Source organism: Ambystoma mexicanum, chromosome 4p, assembly GCF_040938575.1.
Source record: "Ambystoma mexicanum isolate Mex_15411 chromosome 4p, UKY_AmexF1_1, whole genome shotgun sequence".
Taxonomy (NCBI): domain Eukaryota; kingdom Metazoa; phylum Chordata; class Amphibia; order Caudata; family Ambystomatidae; genus Ambystoma; species Ambystoma mexicanum.
Genome location: NC_090927.1, coordinates 691263304 through 691287066, shown reverse-complemented (window position 1 = coordinate 691287066; position 23763 = coordinate 691263304). Strand labels below are relative to the sequence as shown.

Sequence of the window (23763 nt, the reverse complement as noted above, 5' to 3'; positions counted from 1 at the left end):
TTCACACCAGAATGGTCAAAAAGTCAATTTAGTAGTACGATTGAGATTAACACATCCATTTAAGGGGTGTGACCTCACTGCTACCAGCAAAACCAAAATATAAAGAGCACACAGTAGGAAAGGTAAAAAGTAAAAAAAAAACGCAGCTTCAATCAAAGCACACATTTCAATAATTTCACAATAGAGAATTGATTTTAACGAAAGAAAATGACCATCATGGGGGTTTTCAAGTAGTTCAGAACCTGTGCTATTTGATACCCAGAGATCAAGTGTCCAAGGCGTTTCAATACATGGCAAGAATATTTCCAGCGAACAAGTCCATGTACAAGACCCCTCAGCCAAACAAGGTGCCAGGGTAATTACTGCTCCATGTGTGCTTAAACATACAATTTGTATTCTGTCATACTTTAGCCTCATTATTAGTATTCGGTTTATTTTAACTGTTTTAACTAAGACGCCCAAATACATTAAAAAAATACCAATCCAAAAGGTGTTGGGTGATGGGACATTTTCTGGCAACAGCTTGCGAATCTCCACTTCCAGTTTAGAGCCCCTCAGTGCCTGGTGTATTACCCTTATGTTGTCCTTGATGCGCATGATCTCGCCCCCAAATCACCATTAACTGCAACTCACTTGTTTCAGTAGCTTTTCCATTATCTTTTGGTTTAGAGGGGTTAGTGAGAGTCTACGGTAAATATGATGGCCATGTATGGACACTCCCACCTCCAGAAAGTGAAAAAACCAAGAAAACTTGAATGAAAGCACAACTCAACGGCACCCATTCACCTGCTACAGTATACAGTACTGTAGAACCATTGCTCATACTAAATTCTTCTGTGGATGTGCTTTCCCACTGGTGTGTAAATAGATTATAGACCAAGTTCATGAAATACAGAAGGTCATGAGCCATTGCTGGATTTATGCAATAAAAAAAATAAATTAAAAAAAAAGCTACCTTGGCGCTCAAAGATTTTACTCTACGGACACTTATGTCGTAGACATCTCCAACAACCCAATCCCAGACAGCATTCCCATATTCCAGTATCCACTTCTAGGTCTTGCCCATATGCCTTTAAGTGCCCCCCCATGCATGCTGAAGACTTCGACATTGTACTGTCAACTGGCGTACTTCGGTACTCCTCTCCACCAACACATCTTGGCCTCCTGCATCTTACTTCAGCGACTTCAAGCCGCAACTGATGAATGGCATTCTCAAATGGACCTTATTGGATCATTCAGGTAATCTTGCACCTCATCACAGGCGATGTCCCATCTTTTCCTCATTGTTGAGGTTGAAAATACTCGTTAAAACCTGTGTGATAGTGGTCAGATCTTAGATCACGTTCAATTCCCCTAGACTGAGTTGGGACGCAGTTTCTAAACGTATTTTCCATAACTCGCCAATTCTGTTTTCATTGCCTCTTTAGACCATGCAGAGGCCACCAAATTAAGACTGCCACAGACTCAGCCTGCCAGACTCCTTCAACTTCATAGTTTACCCAACAGCAGCTCCTTCTGCTGGGCCAGTCTGATCCCTGCACCTGGTGAGCAATTGGGAAACTGAGAAGGTTCTTGAATCTGTAGAACAAATTGCATTGTGCCGAACATGAAATGGTCTACTTTCCCAGACCTGTTCCATTGTGCACATTGATACATGGCATTCGCACGTACACTACAAGTACCTAGGTATAGTCTTTTGGTTTAGCAACCCAGAATATGTTATGTTAAACCGTACATATACGAGTTTTCTTAAAAGGCTTCCTATACCAACCATCTTTCTTGCAACACATGCATGTAACTGTAGCTTTATGTATTCCTCTATCCAAATTATAACACTGGCTTCCTGCTATTCAGCAGCTTCTATGAGCAAGTGAACTGATTCCAGGTGCCACTGCTGTATCAAGAACGGGTATCAATTTCTATCAGAAATGACTACAATAACATTTACAGATGGCAGAGGCATTTCAGTGATGGGTGCCTGTACAACAGCACCAAGATCAGAAGAAGCGCTGAGCCAGTTTCTGATTAAGTGGGACTTTTAACAGGGACAAAACACAGAAAAATATGTATATTTAAAGAAACCAGTGACGTAGAAAGGTAACAAACATTAAGTGGGTAGTGCTGTGAACTAAAGGGGAGTACTATATAAATATAGTAAATTATATTAAGCGTCACTGGGAGTGGTGGGGTCAGTTAGGAAGGGTGAGAAGGCAATGGTAGCTCCTTTACCAAGTAGGTGAAGTTTAAGCAGAGCTTTGAAGAGACCTGCAGTTTGTGATGGGCATTGGAGCGGGGCGAATAGAAAGAAAGCATAGAAGTGAGTGGAGGTACTGGGGCTGTGTGACTGGGAGGTTGAGTGCAGAGGAGCATCAGTGAATGAACGAGAGTGAAAAAAAAGATACAGGTGCTGAGGGCCAAGACCATCGATCACTTTATAGACTAGAACGAACTTGAAAAAGGAGACTTTATGCATAAGAGTCAGCCAGCAGGATATGTTGGTAGGAAGAAGTGGTAGAAGATTTGGGTAGGACTCAAGAGCGCAGGCAGCAAAGCTGAGGACTTTGCCTAGAGGGAGGATGGAGAAGAGGAAGGCCAAGGAATAGGATTGAGTAGTCAGGTTTGATGAGCGTGAGAGTAAGGTTAGAATGTCAGGAATATGGTAAAGACCAGTGGTAGTGATGAATTTTTGTATTTGGACATTGCCATCAGAGCAGACCCCATGTTTGTATGCATTGGGCAATGGAGAAAAATCAGGCAGGAAGCAGAGAGGAGATCGAAGGGGAGGAATATTAGAAGCAAAGAGTAGGGCTGTTATTTTTAAAGAGTTCAGAATGAGGCAGCACACCTTGTGTATGTACAAGTCTGTGAGCAAGGCAGTTAAAAAAGGTGCTGTACAATAGTCTTGTATTGCTACAAACAAAAGCAGCACAACCCCTACATGGTCTCATATGTAGATCGGTGTTCTTTTGAAGTTGTATGGATCTATCATTTGGCCCCATAGTGAGTGAATAGTTAGGTGTTCTACTGATGGACAGTTTGCAGTCTGGTCAATTGTGGCTTGAAGGTGCGTTTTAGAATTGTTGATGCATTGCAGGATGATCAAGGTTAAAAGCATGTTATGGTCCTCCATATTCGGCCTTTTAAACCAAGCCTTCTGCCCCAGCTGCCAATTTAAAAGGATAAAACTAATCATCCAGCAGAAGTTAAAAGTTCATGCAATAGTCCCATTAGGACTGGCTCTTCAACTCATGTTCTTTGTGTGGTGTCCGTTCTTAATGTTGCAGATATACATGCTATTAAATGTCGAATGCAATGAACTCAAAAAACCAAACCGGTTAGCTTTGCAAATTGGTGCAGGTTCTAGAATGGTCAGACTTTAGGCAGAAGGGACCCCCAGAAGGTAACAATGGGCCCGAGAACATGGAGCCCACACAGACCGAGAATGAGATGGTAGAACCCAATGTAGAAATCCCAGTATTGAATCAGTCGCATATAACACTAACAAAGGATGAGATGTCGATATTGTTGAAAGGTCTCACTTGTGCCCACCCACCCAACAAACTGGCAGAGTAGGAAATTAGAAATTTCTCCACAACAATTAGACTCAAAGTATTTAAGAACCATGAAGACTCTGCTAACCTTGAAAACAGGCCTCTGCCCTAAATCTACATGTATTCCAATGGAGAGCCAAATGCCCAAAAAGGTGGTCACTTTCGAGAGATGTGTCCTAAGAGAAATTCAAGATCTAGGAACTAGGAACCCCAAGGTCAGACACTATTTTACCAACCATGAAAGACATGCACTCAAGGGTCTAAGCTCAAACCAAGGGCTTGTTATAAAGGTAACAGACAAAGGTGGGGGTATTGTGGTCCAAACCAGAGATAAGTTCATGACAATGGTGATGGCACTTCTAGATCAGAAAGAAAAGCATCTCCCCCCCTTGATGGGGATCCAACCCCAATAATGAAACGTAATACTGGACAGTTCAGAACTGGGGAGGGAGAGAGCATGGATAACACAAGGAATTTTACTTTTTGAACATCTCTGAAGGTTGAATGCCATTATTCTACGCCATTCCAAAAATCCACAAGGATACGAACCACCAACCAGGACGTCTAATAGTTTCAGTATGTGGCACAATACTGGAACCAGTCAATACGATCATAGACTATTTTGTTTGTTCAAAAGACTTATTTGACACAATATCTAGACAAAGTAGCATGTTCAAATACACAAAATTACCAAAGATCTTGACTAAGGATGCAACAATTTTTAAATTAATTCACTAATACATTAAAATGTTCTAGTTACAATTCCTTCAATACATAAGAATAACACCTGTGCCCAATGCATCCATAAAATATACCACTTTCTTCAATCCAGTTTGTCAATTAAATATTCATGGCTCTATTCTCCACTCCTTTTAACTTGTTCGCCCTCACCCTCCAGGCTGGAGATGAATAGGTGGCCACACTACACCACTTTGATTTCAATACATTTCCTAAGAAAGTGGAGTGCTGCGTTTACGTTGTGGATACCATTTCTGGACAGTAACGGAATTAAGAGCCTACGTCTAATGGCCTGGTAACTGTCACAGCAAAAAAAGGAAATGCGACAGCGACAACTCCGCTGACAGGCACACGGGACACAGACCATTTCCATTTGGGACCCAATTCTTTGTAACAACTGCAAGATTCAAGTTTGACATTCTGTACCTTATATACAGATTATGAGAAAACTGAGGATTTACCATGTCTAGGTAGTTTTCAAACCCCAGACATGTCTTGCTGGCCAAATCGACAGATGCCTTCATTCACTAATTCGAGCTCCATAAGCAACCGGGCGCTGCGCTTCACTTCTATAAGTGCTACACAAGTTGTTCCTTGTGGGTTCTGCCATAGTTCCAACAACTCCAATTTTCCCAATAGACTTAACCGTTTAGGCCAAAAGGTTTGTAAAAAATATCTGAATGCGTGATTTGGCCAATTTTCGGCCGTTTGTAAAATTCCAAACGGCCGAAAAGTTCGACCAGATCACGCATTCGTTGCTGGGGGTTGCAGGGCCATCCCCCACACCCTTGCTCACTATATTGTGAGCGGGGTTGTGGGGCCATCCCAAAAATAACAAAATAAGACGCTGCAGGGGTTTCCCCCACATACTATAAAGTAAAGTGAGCAGAGGTTGCGGGGGATCACTATACTGTATACAACGCATCGGAATGAAAAGTTAAGTGGGGGGGTGGTGGTGGTGTGTTGGGGTGTGGAAAAGTGTGAAATGTTCGGAGGAGAAAAGACAAGTTATTTCTCCTGCGAACATTTTTACCTCAGTCATTCAACCACAAAATCGACTTAACATGCTGGAACCATGGCAGAGATCTCACTCCTTCAGCCTCTAAGATGTGAGGTACGGCTTCTTGGTAAATTTTCAGCTCTGGTGTTGACCAGAGCCTCAGCCAAAAAAATGCTGGTCTGAAATTGGCCTCTGTATGGGTCTCAATCCCATGTATAATGTGGGGCCAGGTGAGGATTTAGGGAGCCCCAGTAGTTTAAGATAGTCTAACTATTTCCTGAAACCAGTAAGCACACTCGCTCACTCATATATACTGGACACTATGACAACCATTGTGTGCTTCAAGGAAGAACCATTTGACCCACAACAAGAAATGCTAGTAACCATGGCTATAACAGCATTAAATACAAGCATTCGACAAGTGTTGGCCCTGGAATGCGTTCAAAGTCAACTTAATCTCTATGATCTACAACAAAGGGTACCAACTGAGTTCCTAGTAGATCTGCTACACACTGCACTCATGAAGAACTTCAAATTTGTTTCAAATTTCATGATCAGCAGGTCAATGGAACAGCAATGGGGCAACAATTTACATGGCATTCTTTGAAGAGAAATATTTTTCCATCACCAACACCTATATATAAAACATTCAGAAATGGAATCACTTCATAGATGACATTTTGATCTGGAGAGGCAACAGGGAATGTCTGGGACAATTCTTAGTCTGTCACAATGACTGGGACGCCCCACATTAAGTTTACAATGAACACGAGTGACTGAGATCCACTTTTTGGCCCTCTGTATTGGCAGCGACAATGGAAAGCTGAAATGCACTGTTCGCGAAACCCACTGACAGGAACACATGGATGCAGTATGGAAGTTATACACTTCCCCTCCAACAAATTCTCCCCGATGGACAGTTTTTGATGGTACGACTTAACTGCACATACCTCAACGACTACCAGCTGCATGCAGGGAATTTGACCAACAGATACAAATCCAGAGGGTACCCTAAGAAACTACTTAGCCAGTAGAGAAAGAGCAAAGTTTACTCCACCTGAAGTACTCTGGACACCCGAAGGACCTGCACAACAGGGTCACCAAAAATGACGTGTCGCTACCTATTGCCAAAATACCCCGCTGGTAAAATAATCCATCAAAGAACTCTGACCATTAGTAAAATTAGTTCTACCAGATGAACCACTTCCTAGAATGGCGTTTAAAAGGTCTTACACATGCCCTATTCCAAAAGCAACCTGCTAAAACCTCATTATGGAATCTGAGAGTATGGGACACTACCCGTGCAGCACTTGCAGTGTGCAGATCCACATGGAAAATCAACACCTTTACAGTGGAAGGCAGATCATGGACTTTAAAAACAATTCACCAACTGCAAAATGCCCAATGCAATTCACTGTATACAGTGCCCTTGCATTATGAAATATATCGGCCAAACATCTAGACCGGTACACAAGAGAATAGGGGAGCACCGCTCCCGCATTAGATGCAACACATACAGCACCACTGATATCACACTATATAAGCCTCCAGCGCACTCCTGATATGGTCTGGTGGATTATAGATACAGTTAAAAACCACACCCAGGGCACTCCTACACAAGGAGTCCTGGTTGATACACAAATTGGGCACACACCTGACCAGATTAAACGAGGAACTAATTTTGTCATGACTTTTGAGACATGTTGGAAAATTTGTTCTGTCGATCAGAGTGTATGCCTACCTTATCCTTTGAACTTAATCCAAAACACATTATGACTATATAGCACAGTGGCCCATGAGGTGTTCCCATACAAGTCCTATGCAAACAGGGGATAAATGCAAGCCCACACTACCGCATCTAACAGCGGGAAACACTATCAGGTATGGCACAGATAAATGCAAACCAGTTGATTCAGTCTGCAGTCACTCCCTTAGCAGAACGATCTGACTGCATGGTTTGCCTGACAAATCACTTAGGTCACCCTTTTTAACATAATGCAGTTCAATGTGGGTGTGCAAAAACACAATATTGCAGTAACCAGTTGCTATGCACCCAAGTGACAGGTAGACCTGGACTGACACAGAAGTGAAGTGTCACTAAACACAGATGTGAATTACCGGAAGCATTGAGCTCCAAAATAGTGGGGGACGAGTTGAGTGTATGCCAACATCCGCACAACCATATTTTTGAACAACTTGTGCCACGAAGTCAGTCCCATCACATTGGACCTTCTGGCCACACTTGCCGCAAGCCAAATGCCTTTCTGACACATGGAGCAGCAATATATCATTGTGATTGCATTTACAAAACCAAAGCGACGCAAAGTCTGTGCTTCACATGGGCAGTGTTGAGGTTGCCATTGGCAACGTCACACTACCAACCAAACAAACAAAAGCAGAGGCATGCGTATAGCAGCATTGCTGGTTAGTTGGAGCCGAAGCCAGCAACCGTGAGGACACGCTCACACAGAAGGCTCTGAAGACAGTAAGTTCCAATGTGGTGTACTAAATAGATAAATGGAGAATGGCAGAGCGCGGATACATCCCACAATACTTGAACACAGGCCATTCACATAATCACTCCACTGCTTTGTATATGATGTGCAAGCAATCCATAACCAGAAGGGACGCTATCAAATATAGAAGAAATAAAATACAATGGACTATGTTCCACTAATATAGTGAGAATCAAGTACAAACACTTCTAGAGGGTCACCAGGACCATGCTGCCCTATAAGATTCATATATATTGTGGATTCAAGGGAAGAGCCCCTACAGTGTGTATATAGATGTATACCTCTATTTGCAGACTAGGGCACAAGCAACCAAGGCTGCACCATTGAACAGAGATAGATCAAAATATTCTACCGCCATGAAGACCCTTGTATTCCCGAACAAGAATACTCCATAAAGAACCCACTAATAGGGTAAGACTTTTGTAGCATAATGGTACAGGCACTTGTGTAGAGCACAGGTAGAGGGTCAACCAACCCTACAACCATTGTTAATAGGTCACATACAAGAGTGAAGAAGCACCAAGCCCATCACAAGTGAAGAACAGGAGGCTGTGTGTACACAGCAAGGTTAGTACTACAGAGATTAGGTCACAGAAAAATACGCTCTGGCTCATTGACCATTTTAGTCAATAGTTTAAGGATTTTATCAACACATTAGGTTTATACACATTTGTTGTTGCTTTCTAGGATCCCCACAAAGGACACGGTCCTGAAGTTGGCGTAATTGTAGCTCCACCGAAACATCAATCTAGCAACAGAAGAGCAAAATTAGATGTGTGGAATGTTTTGCTACACAAGACGTAGACCTGGTCGAAGTGTTTATATGGGTATACCGTGGGATTAACTACACGAGGTGCTGTTGGCTGTGCCAACAGCAATTAGGATTTTTGCAAATCTGTGATTGAAAATGCAGACCTATGTTATGTAGTGAGCTAGTCTTGTTTGTCTCACTGGCCATGAATGTATGCTTACAGAATGTTGATATCAGCTCAGGGAAATGTTGAGTGAGTGATGCATGTGTGTTACATGTTTGTCAGTTGGGGGCCTGAGCTGGATGTAGGAGTATGGCCGGTGGGGGTCTGTCTTCCCTGTCACTGGATGTACTTAATCTACTTCTATGTATTATGTAAATACCCCACGAGTAACTGGAGTCTGTATATTTATACATATGTACAATAAAGTGACCTGGAATCCATCATGGCTCTGCAACTGGTCTGCGAGTGGACTGTCACACATCAAGGAGGGCATTTACTACAACCTACTGGTTTGAAAGGGGATAGGGGACGCATGATGAATGTAATGTGTTTATATAAATAATGAATGTGTATATTTGCACTAAATAATTCATGCAGAAAATGAAATGGAAAAGAAATAACCAATGAAGAACATCATTGGCTATTAGAAATTAGTCAATACAAATTTCTTTAAGCATTGATTGCAGGAAAAAGTATATGCAAAAGAAATAAAAAATGTTGAGGTACAATTGTGTAATTTTAGGACTTGGCAGATCATCTTTAAACATTTGGGGAACATCGGAACAACATTTCCCTGGTGTTAACAGGTCAGACTACTCATTAAATCTATTTTGTGTGGCCATTGAAAAAATGCAAAGACCTCAATCACACCTAGACATTGCATCACCTTTGCAAAGTTAAGTAATTACGCAAAGATGTCACTTCGGTAATGTGGTAATTTTGCCATAGAGTGACCTAAAATTACTCATCCAAACTCCTAAAAAGCCTGCATTGAACAAGTTAGAACAGGCTTAAAACGCACATCACTGATATTACCTAGAAACAACGTACCGTTACTGAAGCTGTCGCGTCTGTGAGCCAGGCGTGCACTGCCATCTGAAATTTCTGCATCCACAGTGAGAATGTCCTCGTTGCCAAACCAGTGGACAGCAAGAGCAGTTTCAATGCCAGGGCAGAGATGGGATGGGGTGGTAATGTAGTAGGATGGCCTGGAGAACACAAGACCTGCTGTTAATTGCATTACACTTTGCATACGAATTGCAACACGTTCAACTTTTACATACAGGCTTATGTGCATTAGAAGTTACTTTGTATTAGTTTATAGACTTTTGTGCTTTTAATCTTTCAGATTCCATAATGCCTAGTGTTATGAATCATTGCATTAAGCCAGTGATCAAGAAAATCCACTCTTCTAAAGGAAGGGGGTCCCATTCAGCTTGCAGAGGTAGGCTGCTCGCAGACAAGAGGACAAAGGCCAAAGAATGATTAACATCTCTGCACTGGAATTCTAGCACAATGAAAACTATGGATGCACTACCGGACCAAAGCCAAAACCCAAACTTGCATATAACTGCTACAGTGCTCTAATCAACAAACCTTCAATCTCGCATATATAGTAACCAAATATAGTGGCACCAGAGTGACCAGAATCCAAGATTAGAAACCCCCAAATTTCAGACCCAGGTTTCCTACCAATCCTTCCTAGGTGCATTGGCAATCTGGAACACCTTAACAGCATACCGAAATAGCAAAAGGATGCGTTTCGGTTTAAAACTCTCAAATATGAATTTGTTTGCAGATACGTTGAGGTTGGTCACTGCTTCTGTTCTGGACTAGCCTCACCCACCACAGTCTCAGTAACCGTTTGGTTGTTGAGCAAGCAAATTCTGGAAATCTAATCCTTGTTCGATTGAAAGTGCTCACTGGGCTCTTGGGTCTACAATTCAGTAAAAAGCAAATCAGTTGGCTATGTGAACACATTGGCAGGGAGGATAACTCAGGGGCAGCACATTTATCTTGGAAGCAAGACAACACAAAGCAACTGGTTTGAATCCCAATTCCACGCTTAATGACTGCTTTCCTGTATTAAGCTTGTAATAAAAGAATATAAGGCATTGAATGTCTAGCTAACTAGAGACCTACAGCATCTCCCGCATTCTCCAGGCACATCTTCAGTCAAGGAAAACTGCACAAGTCAGGCTCTGTAGACTAGTAGGCCAATGATTAGGAAAATTAACATCTGTGGTTCCATTTGCAACAAGCAGATTTTGCAGGAAAAAATAAAAGTACCTAAACTAAGTTAAGACGTGAATATTCCAACAAGAACTCTGATGGTCAACACCATCAAACAGTGAGGCACTAAACAACCAGGACATAATACCTCGGAAAGTTGTATCCAATTTTCTGACTGGAGCCTTGCGAAATGTGACGACACATTTACGTGGTAGACACATTTACGTGGTAACGGCAAGAGCAAATTGTCCCCGAAGGCCTGCTCTAGCACCTCCTATACAGAGATCATGCCAGATCTCGTCATGCCTAGGTATTACTTTCAGGCAATATGTCCCCTGGCCATTTTATCTATGGGTACAGAAGTTGACATGAAAGGTTCAAATTAAGGATCTAAGGTAGATGGACCAAGCAGCTGCACCAGTTTCCAGATCGGTTACCAATCATGCAACACACATGCAGGTTAATCACGTTGGGTTCTTTAAAGCCCCATGTACTTTGAGAACTTCAACTATACACCTAACCATTAGGGAACCATGAAACAATCACCAAAGTACTGTCTGCAACAAATTGGCATTTGTTGTGACTTACATGCTTGGGCATATTCACTGCCCTGCTACCATATGGAGCACACAATTAGCTTTACTTTTAAACATACTTGCATTCCTATTCCTTTTTGTCGGCATACCCAGTCACTGCACCACTATTATACGAAGCCCAGACTAATCAAAGTTAAATTATTTAGGGGATCACATTTTAAGTGAACCCCCACCCCCCACAGTTTAACCAAAGTTTTCCCTCATGACATTCGTCGTCTTAATTGTAATGAGACCGCTGCAGGCATAATTCTTGAAGTTTTCTTTTTTGAGAGGGTTCTATTGAAACGTCTGGCACGGGGTCAGACTGGGGCATGACATTTGGCTGGAACCATTAAAAAAGTGGCCCACCGTCGCAAATAGCAATTTGCTTTGAGACATTGTTTTAGGTGTACCGAAGCGGGAGCTTTTTGGTAAAATGTTACAAGTAGCACATTTCAAAGAAAACGTGCTCAGTATCACTGGCCAAACCGATCAGCTGCACAAGGAAGCAACTCATCAAAATGTCCCACAAGTGGCCCACACTAGCATGTCGTGCCTGCACTTCAGGAATGTGAGCCTGGTTCGTTACAGGGGTGTGCATATGCACTGGCAGAGATGGGGTTACACCAAAGTGTGAGTAATAATGGCTTGCACATTCAAAGTTGTACTGCCCAGTGTGACTCACCAAGCAACTTTTGACAAAAATCTGGTCGTTTGCAGACTGGGCTAGAATACTACACACTGGTGTTGACCCATGGACACTCGCAGCCTTGGCCCAGTCTATAGGGCAAAAGGACAATGCCCAAGTGGAGGCCCAACATGCTGGAATGGGCCAGTTTAATAAGTTCAATGTGGAGCTAGTACAATCGACCCACATTACTGAAATATTATTGAAAATGCACAAATTGCAACACACTAATACCCAACAAGAGTGTTTGATGAACAGCCGGTAGCAAACGAAATTAGTTGCCGTATGTGACTGGGCTACTGTTTCCATTTGTGTAGAGCCAATGCTCTGCCCCAATCCGACCCTGGACTTTCCGATGTCCTCACTACCGAAAACACAGGTATTCAGGATTAGATCCATAGCTGTAACAATGCCTGCTCTAGTTGTCTTTAGAATTCAAGCACCAAGGAACAGATCACCTTGACATGCAGAACTAAATCATGCAACCAAACCAATTCCAGTAAAAACTATTTGGGGACGCACCATAAAATCTACATTGCACTTTACATGCAACACCATGTAGGAACAATACACAATTGAGATTTGTGCTTCATTAAGGACGATTCTGCACTGACATTTCTTTCTTATTATGCTTTACAAATGCATTAAAGTTTACATCATAATGAAACCTGCATCTAGATTTTCAGAAGGGCGCAAACTAGCATAGATCTTGCTCATGCGTATTCCATAGAGCACACATCTATGCATCCCTACAGAGGCAAAAGCTGTCCTCTGCTCAAACCTGTGCAGAGGGTCACCTCATCACAGTGTACTGCACTGTCAGTTCCACACATCCTAAGCATTAACAGGGAAGGCTCAGAACAATTAGGACATCACCCTGACAAAGCGGGTATCTCAGGATAACAAAATATTGTATTCTCAAATATAATCTCCAGACATCATCCTCTTCCTCGATTGGCTTAGGAAAAGACTTGGTGACTTCCACCTGTCCAGCTAAAACAGGAACGCATTAGATGCCAGGATTGTCACTATCCAGCCCATTACATATACTGAGACATGACCCCTGTGCATATAACACTTAAGCGGTGCTACCCAGGGTAAAACAATAACCATTATCAAGCAAGGAGGAGGGTTATTAAAGACAATACAGGCCCTACTGGACCAGGGGATCATTGCGCCAGGGATGTCTCCATGTAACACGGCTATATACCCTGTCAAAAATCAACAGGGGGCAATTGGAGACCGATTCAGGACTTGCACCCCCTAAATAATGTGGTACAGAAAATGTCCAGTAATTCCGAATCCTGCAACAATTTTATGCAGTATCCGCAAAGAAGTCACATACTTCACTGTAGTGGACTTGAAGAATGCATTCTTCTCGATTCAACTCCATCCTGAGTCGAAGTACCTCACCGCATTCGCATAGGGCCATATGAGTTTTGAACTTACCTCAAGGGTACTGAGAGAGCCTGAGCATCTTAAATAGAATATTGCACGCTGATTTAGGGAATATTCAGGTGCCCAAAATGATTATCCAGTACATGGATGAGCTGTTGGTGTGTATTGACAGTGAGCAGCACTGCCAAAGGGATTCTATTACACTCATCCAATTGCTGGCCTGTAAGGGCTACAAAATTGACAAGGCTAAGTAGCAATACTGCGAACTGGAGATGCTCTATTTGGGACAGTTCATATCAGAGAATGGTAAAAGGATACCATCAGATAGGGCAGCATCAGTACACGCCACCCCCAGACCTGCCTCAGTTAAAGTAATGCAGCTGTTTTTGCGGCTGTGCAACTACTGTAGGGCACGGATCTTAGATTATGTGGAATACACAAGACCACTTCTGCAAGCCTTTAAGGAAGCACAAAAAACAAAGGATCATAAGTTACAGTAGACTGCAGTTATGATCAAACAGTTCGATCTAAAAAGTAGTAATTATTTCAGCACCTGTACTCACCACCCCAGACTACACAGGAATTGTATTTGTTCTCACATTCAGATGGCCAGCTGACAGCAGTATTGACAGAGAAAAGTACTATGGGTCATAAGCAGTCAGCCTACTACAGCAGCGTATTATATTCAGTGATGAAAGGGCAGTTTGTGTGCAAACAAGGTTTTGCAGCGGCTGCATTTGCAATAGTAAAAAAGTTCTATTGTAATGGAGTGCTCAGTTACGTTGTATGTGGAACAGTCTCCATTTGCCACCCTAGAAAGGTCAAAGTCCACTCTGACAATACAGAGATCTTCAGCGTACAAGATTATTATTTCAAAGCCCCACATTCATGTGGTTAGATACAAACAGTGAATCCTGCCACTTTTAAGTTATGCCCACTGCTGAAGATCTGATGGTGCACGACTTGCCCACATATGAGGGGGAGGAGGATAACATCCCCAAAGCGAAGATTGCGCATTGACGGAGGGCGAGGTACTCTTCGTTGACTGGCCATCCACAATTGACCAGGAGAATGGACAGACATACAGGAGCAGCGGTGGTATGGCTTGAGGAAGGGGAGTAAGAGACAGTGGTTGAGAAGATTGTCCATGTCTTAATCTGGCCTGGTGGTGGATCTCATAACGCTCATTGAAGCATTGAGAGCGTCCCGAGAGTGCCATGTCACAATATATTCAGACTGCGTATATCACAACTGTGCACGTTGGTCTATCCTGCTCGAAGAGTGGGTTTCGGAGGGCGGATGGATTCCCCAGTGCAGCATGCAGCACTGCTAGAAATACTGATAGTAGCATTACCTCAGGCATCTATTGTGGCGATCGTCAGGTGCCCACACTTATAGGATAGATTAAATATCGATGGGTACCGCTGCTGCCGACTTGGCAGCCAAAATGGCAGTATATCTGACAAATAAAATGCCTGCTGAGCACATCATGCCCACCCTACCAGCCAGCGAACATTCAATACCTTATGCAGCACTGCCAATCTCCCAAATTATTTAATTAAAAGGTAGGGCATCAGAAGAGGAGATGGAATTGTGATTACGGCGGGGATGCAATCAATCCCCAACTGATCTGTTGTGGCGACAGAGCTCAGGCAAGACAGTAATGCCTGGGAGCTGCCAACAGTAGCCTTTGAGCATTTACATTACTCATCCCACCATTTGAAGCAGCACATCGCAGCAGATATACAGGTGTATACCAAATATTCATTGGATCATCGCAGAAATGGTCCTACACTGCACCACATATCAATGTTTCAGTACCGGGATGACATTAGGGACGTTACAGGGCACATAAAGGGCCATTTCATGAATGACATGTAGATTATGTCCAAATTGGTGAGCATTGAGTTGGCTCCAGGCATTTCATAGTTGTGGTTTGTCCTGTTCCAAGGTTGGTAGAAGCAGTGCCTTGTGCACATCCGGATGCCAAATGTGCTGCTAGATTTTTAGTAGTCAAGGTTTTCCCTCGATGGGGTGTGTGTGCAAGGTTTTACGGTCTGACAACGGCAGACATTTTTTCAGTGCACTGTTTCAGTACATTACAGCACTGGATGTGTTCAATGTACCACCCACAGGACAACAGCATTGTGGAGAAGACTGACAGGCTCCTCAATAGCACATTTCCCAAACTGTGTACTACGTTGAAGACCTGGTGCACCGATTTCCCCAGGCCTTTTTCAGTCCATGTACACAGCCCAGCAAAGACCACCATTTGCCACCTCACAAGGTGGTCACTGGTCAGCGTATGCACACCCCCATATCCCCTGTAAGAGCTTCAGACGCAGCAGTAGTGTTCAGTGATAAGTTCAAAGATTATTTGACCACACTAACACAGGCGATTAAATGTCCCGACAGATCCACCTCCCAGAATTGAGACACTGGATGTAATAAACACAACGGTGACAGATCCAGAGTGCTGTTAGGTAAGATTTTCATAGAAATGGTGTGTCAACACCAGAACTTTTTGGCTTTACTGGTGGATTATTTTTCCTTATACCTCCAAGTGGGAACCGTTTTCCACACTCACAGAATCTTTTACTCTTTATCAGTATCATTTTTTAGACTCTCCATAGTGTCTTTTTAAAGTTGTCTTAACTTTTTTGGCAATAAGCTGGTTTGCCCTAGGATCTCCCCTTTTAACTTTCTCTGCCCAAACTTGAGAGAACTACAGTCCCAAGGGTAGAAAGGATCTTTGGATCCCTTTTAGATACTATTTGGAGAAACCAGCAAACCCTACCTTAAGTGAAATGCTGGGGAGATACAGTTATAGTGGGAAAGGGGATACATTGTAACAATTCCGTTACACGGACAAGCTTACCTTCAATGGCTGGTGGCAGTGATACCTTTTATTAATTTTGTGCACCTTTACCGTGGGCTGTGTTCACAACTGCAGTAAAGGCATCTAAGGGTGCTCATTTTACAAAAATGGGCCCAGTCTTTCTTCACCATTTTAGCGTTCCTTGTCTCTTGTTCCTCCACCCTCCCCCCTCCCTGCCCCCCTGACATCCAGGGTGGGAAATTCCTTTGTGTGATTTTTATCTTCGGCGGGAGTACCCTGGCTGCTGTCTGTCCAAACCGTGGCAGTAACTCCATAACTGCCTACTTTACCACTGTGCCAAATTACGATTACGGGCCTTGAGTGGAGGATTTGCCTCCAGGAAAGTCCTGGAGGTAAATGCTCCAACTCAACGCCAACAGTCAGAATTTCCGCTGTGGTAATTCTGCCAAAAAAGCCACATTGAGTCCAATGGACTCAATTTGAATGGGGATTTACACTGCCACCACAAGTTGTAATAGGGCGGAAATTCCTCCTGACCAAGTGGCGGTAACAGCAAATCATTTGGGCAGTATTCTGGCTGATTTCAGGATACCGCCCCAAGTCATAATGATGCCCTGTATGTTTTATGCCACTGGAAAATCACTCATTTGTTTTACAAAACAACTCTTATCATAACTAATGTGGCTGTCAAGAAACTCAGACAGAATACATTTGCCGATGGATTAATGGCAATTAAAAGCAATGTCTCCAAAACATGCTGAAAGGAGTTCAAGTGCCACTTGAAGTAATTCAAGGGCCAGGAGAACAGGCTTCTAATAATTTGTGTAAGGATGATAATTGCATCAGAACAACGGCACCTTAGAATATGATGATCCAAAACTCCTGTGCCTCTGCCTACTGTCCACATTACGATCTCAAGCCTTAGAGGTAAGAGACATACGCACCATGCATTTTTACCCCCCCCAAAAAAGGAAAATGTGCCTAACAAAAGCGAGAAACAATGAACACATTGCTTCAACCCACAAAGCTCCACTGATATTTTTTCAAATTAGTGACCATTAGAGCAGTGGGATTGGAAGGAACATTAATGCCCGATCTCAACAGGACTTTTATGGGGAAAACTTTTAATAAGCAGAAAGTATCCCTTTGGCAAAGCTAATTTTTTTTTTTACTCCCTGAAAAATCATTTGAGTCCAAGTAGGGCGCAACATACGATTAGAGCCCTACTTGTACCCCTGACAAAGGGAGTGAAATGACAGGGCAAATAAAGTGTATAGTTTTGCACACCCTTACGCACCACAGCCTAGATAAAATTAACCAGAGCATTACTGAGGTTAATTATGGAGCACTGTTGACGAAAAATCACACATGTATGCCTTTTAAGTTAATTGCATCAATTCAGAGATACAACTGATTGAGTGCCTTCTTCTGTAACTATGGATCCCTTTCTGTTATTCTTTGTGATCAGTTAAATAAGATGCAGGGAGATGCTGGAGACTGCACACCCAGAACACATGGTTATATTGAAAAGCCCTCAGCAGTTGAGCATTCAAAGAAAAAGTCGGCGCTGTTGTGTAGATGGGTACTAGAGGTTCCAATCCTTTAGCAAACATGCTACACATTTCCTTCACTGTACTGCCGAAACGACATTTGCTGCTTTGTTCATCACCTGCAAGGAGTGATGCTTTCACCCATACCCTGCCCTGGCCCCTGTGCTTGCCTCCAATACTAGTTGATAGAACACTGTAAAAAGTGAGGGATTGTGGCAGTAAACACTCTGTGGGATATTTACAGACCCATAGTACTTTGCCAGCAAGGCATATTTAAATGCCTCAACATATGTGCATTTGTTTTCCAACATGACTATTGGCATTTATAGATTGCAAACGCTTCACTATTCTTTATGACATGTGAGGTATAACATAACAAAAATCAACTTAACCTCAATTGAGGTGAATGAAAAAAAGGGGGATTACTCTGGGGTGGCCGGGGTTGCAGCAGTCTCGGGTTAGTGTTGCAGGGTGCAAGTTCAGTGATAGCGGTGGGCTAGAAAGCCGCTCTCACAGTCCAGGGGCACTTAGTCTCTCAGTCCATGTTCGTCAGCCAGCGGAGAGATGGTGGCTGCCTGGCTACTCCGGGGAATCTCTGCACGAAGTCTAGGAATGGAGTCCAGATGCTGCAAAACAGGTTTGTTGCCAAGGCAGATGGCAGTGATTTTCTCAGCTGCGGCTATGTCCCAACACTTTACCCACGATACAGGGATCACTGGGCCCTCATGAAGTTTCCAAAGTATGGCAATTGAGATTTTGGCTGCAGTAAGTAGGTGCGTGCAGAGGTTCGCCAGATGGCCGGTCTGCAGGACAATTCCTGGGTCCCACGGGATTGTTAGGCCTGTAATGAGTCGGCTGTTTTCCAAGACTTCCTTCCAAAACCTTTCTGCCTTCGGGCACGAACAAAGGAGATGGAACAATGTTCCTGTGTCCGTGCAGCCTCTCCAGCAGAGTGGCGTTATGGTGGGGTTGCGTTTCTGTAGAATTTCCGGTGTTATGTACCACCTATAGCAGACCTTAATGACCCTCTTTATTCGTCACACATTTGGAGGTCTTGTGGGTTCTCGTCAAAATGCTATTCCAGCTGGCCATGTCTAATTCTCTGCCTAGGTCTCTCCCACCGTTTCATGTAGGGCACCTTAGATTCGGCGTCTGCCCTGTCCAGTAGCCTATACAGGGTCGAACTCTTCCCCCTGGTCGGGGTTGCAGCTAGTGTGCGTTCCAGCGCTGTAAATTCTGTGGCCGTGCGTCCTCATTGAGTCGTGCGACAGCCAATGTTGGAGTTGGGCGCAATGGAACCTTTCACTCTCCCACACCTGGAATTTCCTCTTGCATCCTCGAAAGTGAGTAGGGTGTCCCCTTCATAGAAATCCGCCACATGCTTCAGGCTTCCACTTGGAAAAGGTGTTTTGCCCTCGTCCTGAGGTGAAGTCCGGGTTCTCCCAGACCGGGGAGAGCGGGCTCACCGTGCTCCTGCTGTTCCGTTTCCTGGCCACCTGCTTCCAGCTGTTCACCATGTTCCTAGTGGCTGTGAGGGGTCCGGCATTTGTAAGATGCTTAAGCCACGTGATATGTGGGAGGGATTCCAATGGATATTTGCTCCAATCCTCCAGCTTGATCCAACGGGGTTCGTCTGTGCCCGGTTGCCACATAAATGCCGCCAATAGCTGGGCGGCTAAGCAATACCTCTCAACCTTGTGGCCTCCCATGCCCCCAACACTGGGGCTTCTGAGCAGGACGTTCCTGGTTACCCGGGTTTCTTGCCCCCCCCCCCCAATATGAATTTTAGTATGTTTGCTTGTAGTTTCTGCTTGGCTTTTTTGGGGATTGCTACTGAAGGGCTTGGCAGTGGTAGAGCAGTCTGGGAACTAAGTTCATTTTTAGTGCTGTGATCCTCCCCAGCCAGGATCTCTCTCGATCTTGCCAGCGGGACATGTCCGACTGCAGGTCCTTCAGCAGGGGCGGGAAGTTTAGTTTGCAAGTGCGTTCTGCCAGCTTAGGTAGCCAGATGCCCAGATAGTTTAGGTGGGATTTGGGCCACAGAATCAGGAGACTAGCCAAGAGGGAGTCCAGCATTGCTTTAGGGATGTTGATGCCCAGTGCTACAGACTTCGTGCGGTTGATCGAGAACCCGGAGGCTGTTTTGAAGCTGTTCATCTCTTCTCATAGTGGTGCCAGGGATGCGTCTGGGTGAGAGCATCAATAGCACGTCGTCCGCGTAAAGGGTTGCTTTATAAATATTGTTCTTGATTTCAAGTCCCTGGATTGTGGGGCTCTATTACGTCCTGGAGGCAAACAGTTCCATTGATGAGGCGACAGGGGGCAGCCCTGGCAAGTGCCTCTGGTGATCTCAATTCTGGGGGATATGGCACCGTTGATTCAGAGGGTTGTGGAGGGGTGCTGGTAATTTGCCATCGTCCATTTCAGAAATTTCAGCCCCACCCCATAGTGTTGCAGCGTCTCCCTCATGTAGCCCAAGTCTAGCATATATAACGCCTTGTGTGCGTCGAGTGAGATCACCACTAGTTCCCCTCCAGTTCTGTTGGCCGTCTCAATAACATTTAAGGTGCATCTGATGTTGTCCAAGGTGTTGCGGCTGGGGATGAAGCCGGTTTGGTCTGGGTAGGTGAGGTCTGGAAGGAGCCCGGCGAGCCTGCGTGCTAGCAGTTGAGAAGATTTTGGAGTCCACATTCATCAGGGCGATATGGCGGTATGCTGAACAGAGTTCTGTGTTTGCTCCTGGTTTCGGGATCAGGACCGTGACAGATTCCTCCATGGAGGGGGTGATGGAGCCAGTTTCCAGGAAAGAGTTGAAGAGGGGCAAGATGGGGGGCAAGGATGTGGTTGCATTTCTTGTAGAATGGTGCGGGCAGGCCGTCTGGGCCAGGGGCCGTGTTCTTCATTGAGAGGATCACTCCTATACCTCCTCCCGCAATATTGTGTCTGGAAGTGTTGATCTGCGGATGGCGGGGCAGTTTGCAGATAGTTGGTGTGTGCTTCTGCACATGTAGGCCTCCCTGACATCACGTTCCTGTGGAGTTCGGTCATGATGGCCATCTTTTTGGGGTCCGAGCAGCGGGGTTTCCCGTCCAGGTCTCGTAGGACTGCGAGGTTTGTGTGCACTTTGAGCTTATGCACAAAGCAGGTGATTGGCTTTGTTGCCGTTTAGATAGTAGTACTGCTTTGTGTACGTTAATGCTCCGGCTGTTCGATCTGCCAGGTGCATTTCCAAGACTACTTTGGCTTTGCTTAATGCACTCCACGACCTTGCCGAATGGCGATTATGGTTTGCTTCTTTCTGGGCCACCTCAGTTTCCAGTTCCTTTAGTCTGAGTTGGTGTGTGTGCTGCTGAGCAATTCATGGCAATGCCTCGAAGCACGTGTTTCATGGCATCCCACACCGTAGCCTCCGTGGATCCCTTGCCCGCATTCTCTGTGAAGTAGTCAATTAGAGCTTCTGACAGTTCCTGGCTGTCTGCTATGTCTGAAAGGAGGTAGTCTTGCAGCTTCCAAGCCCTCCGCTGTGGCGTTAATAGACCCTCCATTTGGAGCGGAGCCATAACTGGGACGTGGTCGGAGAATCCCTTAGCCCTATGTGGATGCAGGGGAACAGCTGTCATGACCCTTGCCCCTGTCCCTCACTGGCAAGTCAGCCTTCCAGTTAGGGCCAGGTCAAAGGCCTTAAAACCTCATCCAAGACTCTTGCCGCCAGGCTCATAACCATCATGAAGACCAGCATTAGAATGGGACTGTTTACTTGGGACTATTTAACTCCAGTGGGGAGGGAGGGTTCAGCCAACATGGAGGCACACAGCTCAGTTACAAGGAACTGAGCAATGCGGTCTAGTCTTTTGGGTGTGTCAGGCCTGGGACTACTTTACCTGGACTACTTTGGGTGTGGCAGGGCTGGGACTATTTTACCTGAGACTATTTAAACCATACCCAAACAGCAGAACATGCTTTGCGTTATTCTGCTGTGGGCAGCTGAACGCTCACCATGTCCAGTTCTTTGGTGCCAGCTTACCTGAAACCAAGGACCTGCAGAGAGAGAAAGAACACTTTACCTGGAACAGTATCCGGTCTTCAATCCATCGCTGACTTCAGTTCCACTCACCTGAAGGTACGAACTCCATCATCCGGCACCGCATGCCTCCTGGAATACCATAACCTAGAAAGAGGAGAAAGAAAGACAGCATTAGTAAGCGTTTACTCACGTTTCCTCCCGAATGAAGAAAGCCACAATTCTTACCTGGGTAGTCATCTCCTGGTCAGTATCATTGCTGGAACATTATGGTGCTCGGCGAGGAACATCGCAACCTGCAAGGGAGAAAAGACAGGTTAGCAATATAAAAGGCGAAACAGCACCGCACATGGTGCATTACTCACCTTTCCATACCTAAAAGGAAAGAAGCAAGACATTCGAACTAAGAGGAACATCAGAACTGCATATAAAGACACTAAAGTAGCAAACCTACGGAGTCGCAGCAGGCCTGGATTCCCACAGGGGGGCTTGCACCAGTGAAGTAACTTCATTGCTGCTCGCCCCCCACATCTACACGCCCCTGCCACGAGGAGCAGGATGGAGAATCCACCTTTTACAATATTAAGGTGAGGAGAAGGCCCAAGCGTGAGAAAGGAGTTGAGGCCAAGGGAGGTGGGAAAACAAAGAATCTGGTATTGAATCCAGCTCTCCTATATTGCAGACCCATCTTTAACCAGAGGCCTTACCAAGGGACCGGGAGAGGGTTCAAGAGTCCAAATCATCCAACCAGGGCTGGGTGGCGTCCCCATGGATACCAGGTGAGCGTAACAGCACATGTCAGACGAGTAGGTCTATTCTGGAGAGACCCCAGTGGACATGTGAAAAGGTGTAGTCACAGGCCTTACCGTTAGCCAGCTTCAAGGCGTCAATCGTACCTGTCTCTCAGGCATTCCGCAAGCCCCAGGGCCTTCGCGAAGTCTGCTCCAGTCGGTGATAGTGTCTTGTTAATGGTGGGAGTCCAGGGTGAGGTTGAAGTCACCTCCGATCAGCAGTTTACCTTTGGCGAAGGACGTTATCACTGGGAGAATCCACTGTAGGAAGCGTTCCTGGGCGTCGTTTGGACAGTAAATTGCTGCAATAGTTACTGGGAGCTCCACCAGGAATCCCTTGATCAGCAAGAACCTACCCTCAGGATCCCACTTGACCGTGACCTTTCACAGAACCACTGATTGGCTGAGCAGAACTGCCACCCATCCTCTTCTGTCCAGAAGTATGCAAAATATCTTTTAGGGAATCTTTGGTACTTAACTTGTTGCTCATCCGGGTTCAAGAGGTGAGTCTCTTGTAGACAGACCATATCTGCCTCATGTTCCACAGACTTCTGTTTTCTGGGGGAGTTTAGGCCCTGGACATTCCAAGTGATCATGGTTAGATTTTGTGTGGGGGATCCCATTTCACAGAGTTCCCCTCCATTTTCCGTCGTTCTGTATGGATAGCTGCCAGTTGGGCTGGGCCCTGCATTGGTAGTTTGTGCCCCTCGGTGTCCACCCCTCTACCCCCCCCGTAATAAACAAAATGTGGTCATCTGGACCAGCCTTCGACTAACAGGGACTTTGGCTGGGCTGACACAACCTTCTGAAGACGAGACACTTGTCTCCACTGCAAGGTGAAGTATGGTGTGCGACTGTCAATTTGGCCACGTACCGAAACCCATAAAGCAATGGTTGTGGCTGGGGTCTAGACCTTCAGGTGACCCGTATCGGATCCGCAGATCCGTTGTGCCAGTGCTACGCGGCCTCAGCCATCATTGCTGGGACGTTTGCTCTTAAGTGAGGGGCCCCTAATTCTCCGGCATTGCCTCTCCACTCATGATCAGGATCAGTTAAGAGTTCTGTGGGTTTTCCTGTTCCTAGGGTGCGTCTTCTGCGTTGGTCCCTTC

General features: G+C 44.9%; 1 protein-coding gene across 1 annotated transcript in view; it reads right to left on the bottom strand.

The window, feature by feature from the left end:
* The window catches only part of LOC138453422 (CD109 antigen-like), an 812557-nt gene that overhangs the window by 753887 nt on the left and 34907 nt on the right, over positions 1 to 23763 (bottom strand). The window contains exon 2 of the mRNA XM_069606255.1: positions 9611 to 9768. Within this exon, the coding sequence (XP_069462356.1) occupies positions 9611 to 9768 (158 nt within the window). The remainder of the gene's footprint in view (positions 1 to 9610; positions 9769 to 23763) is intronic.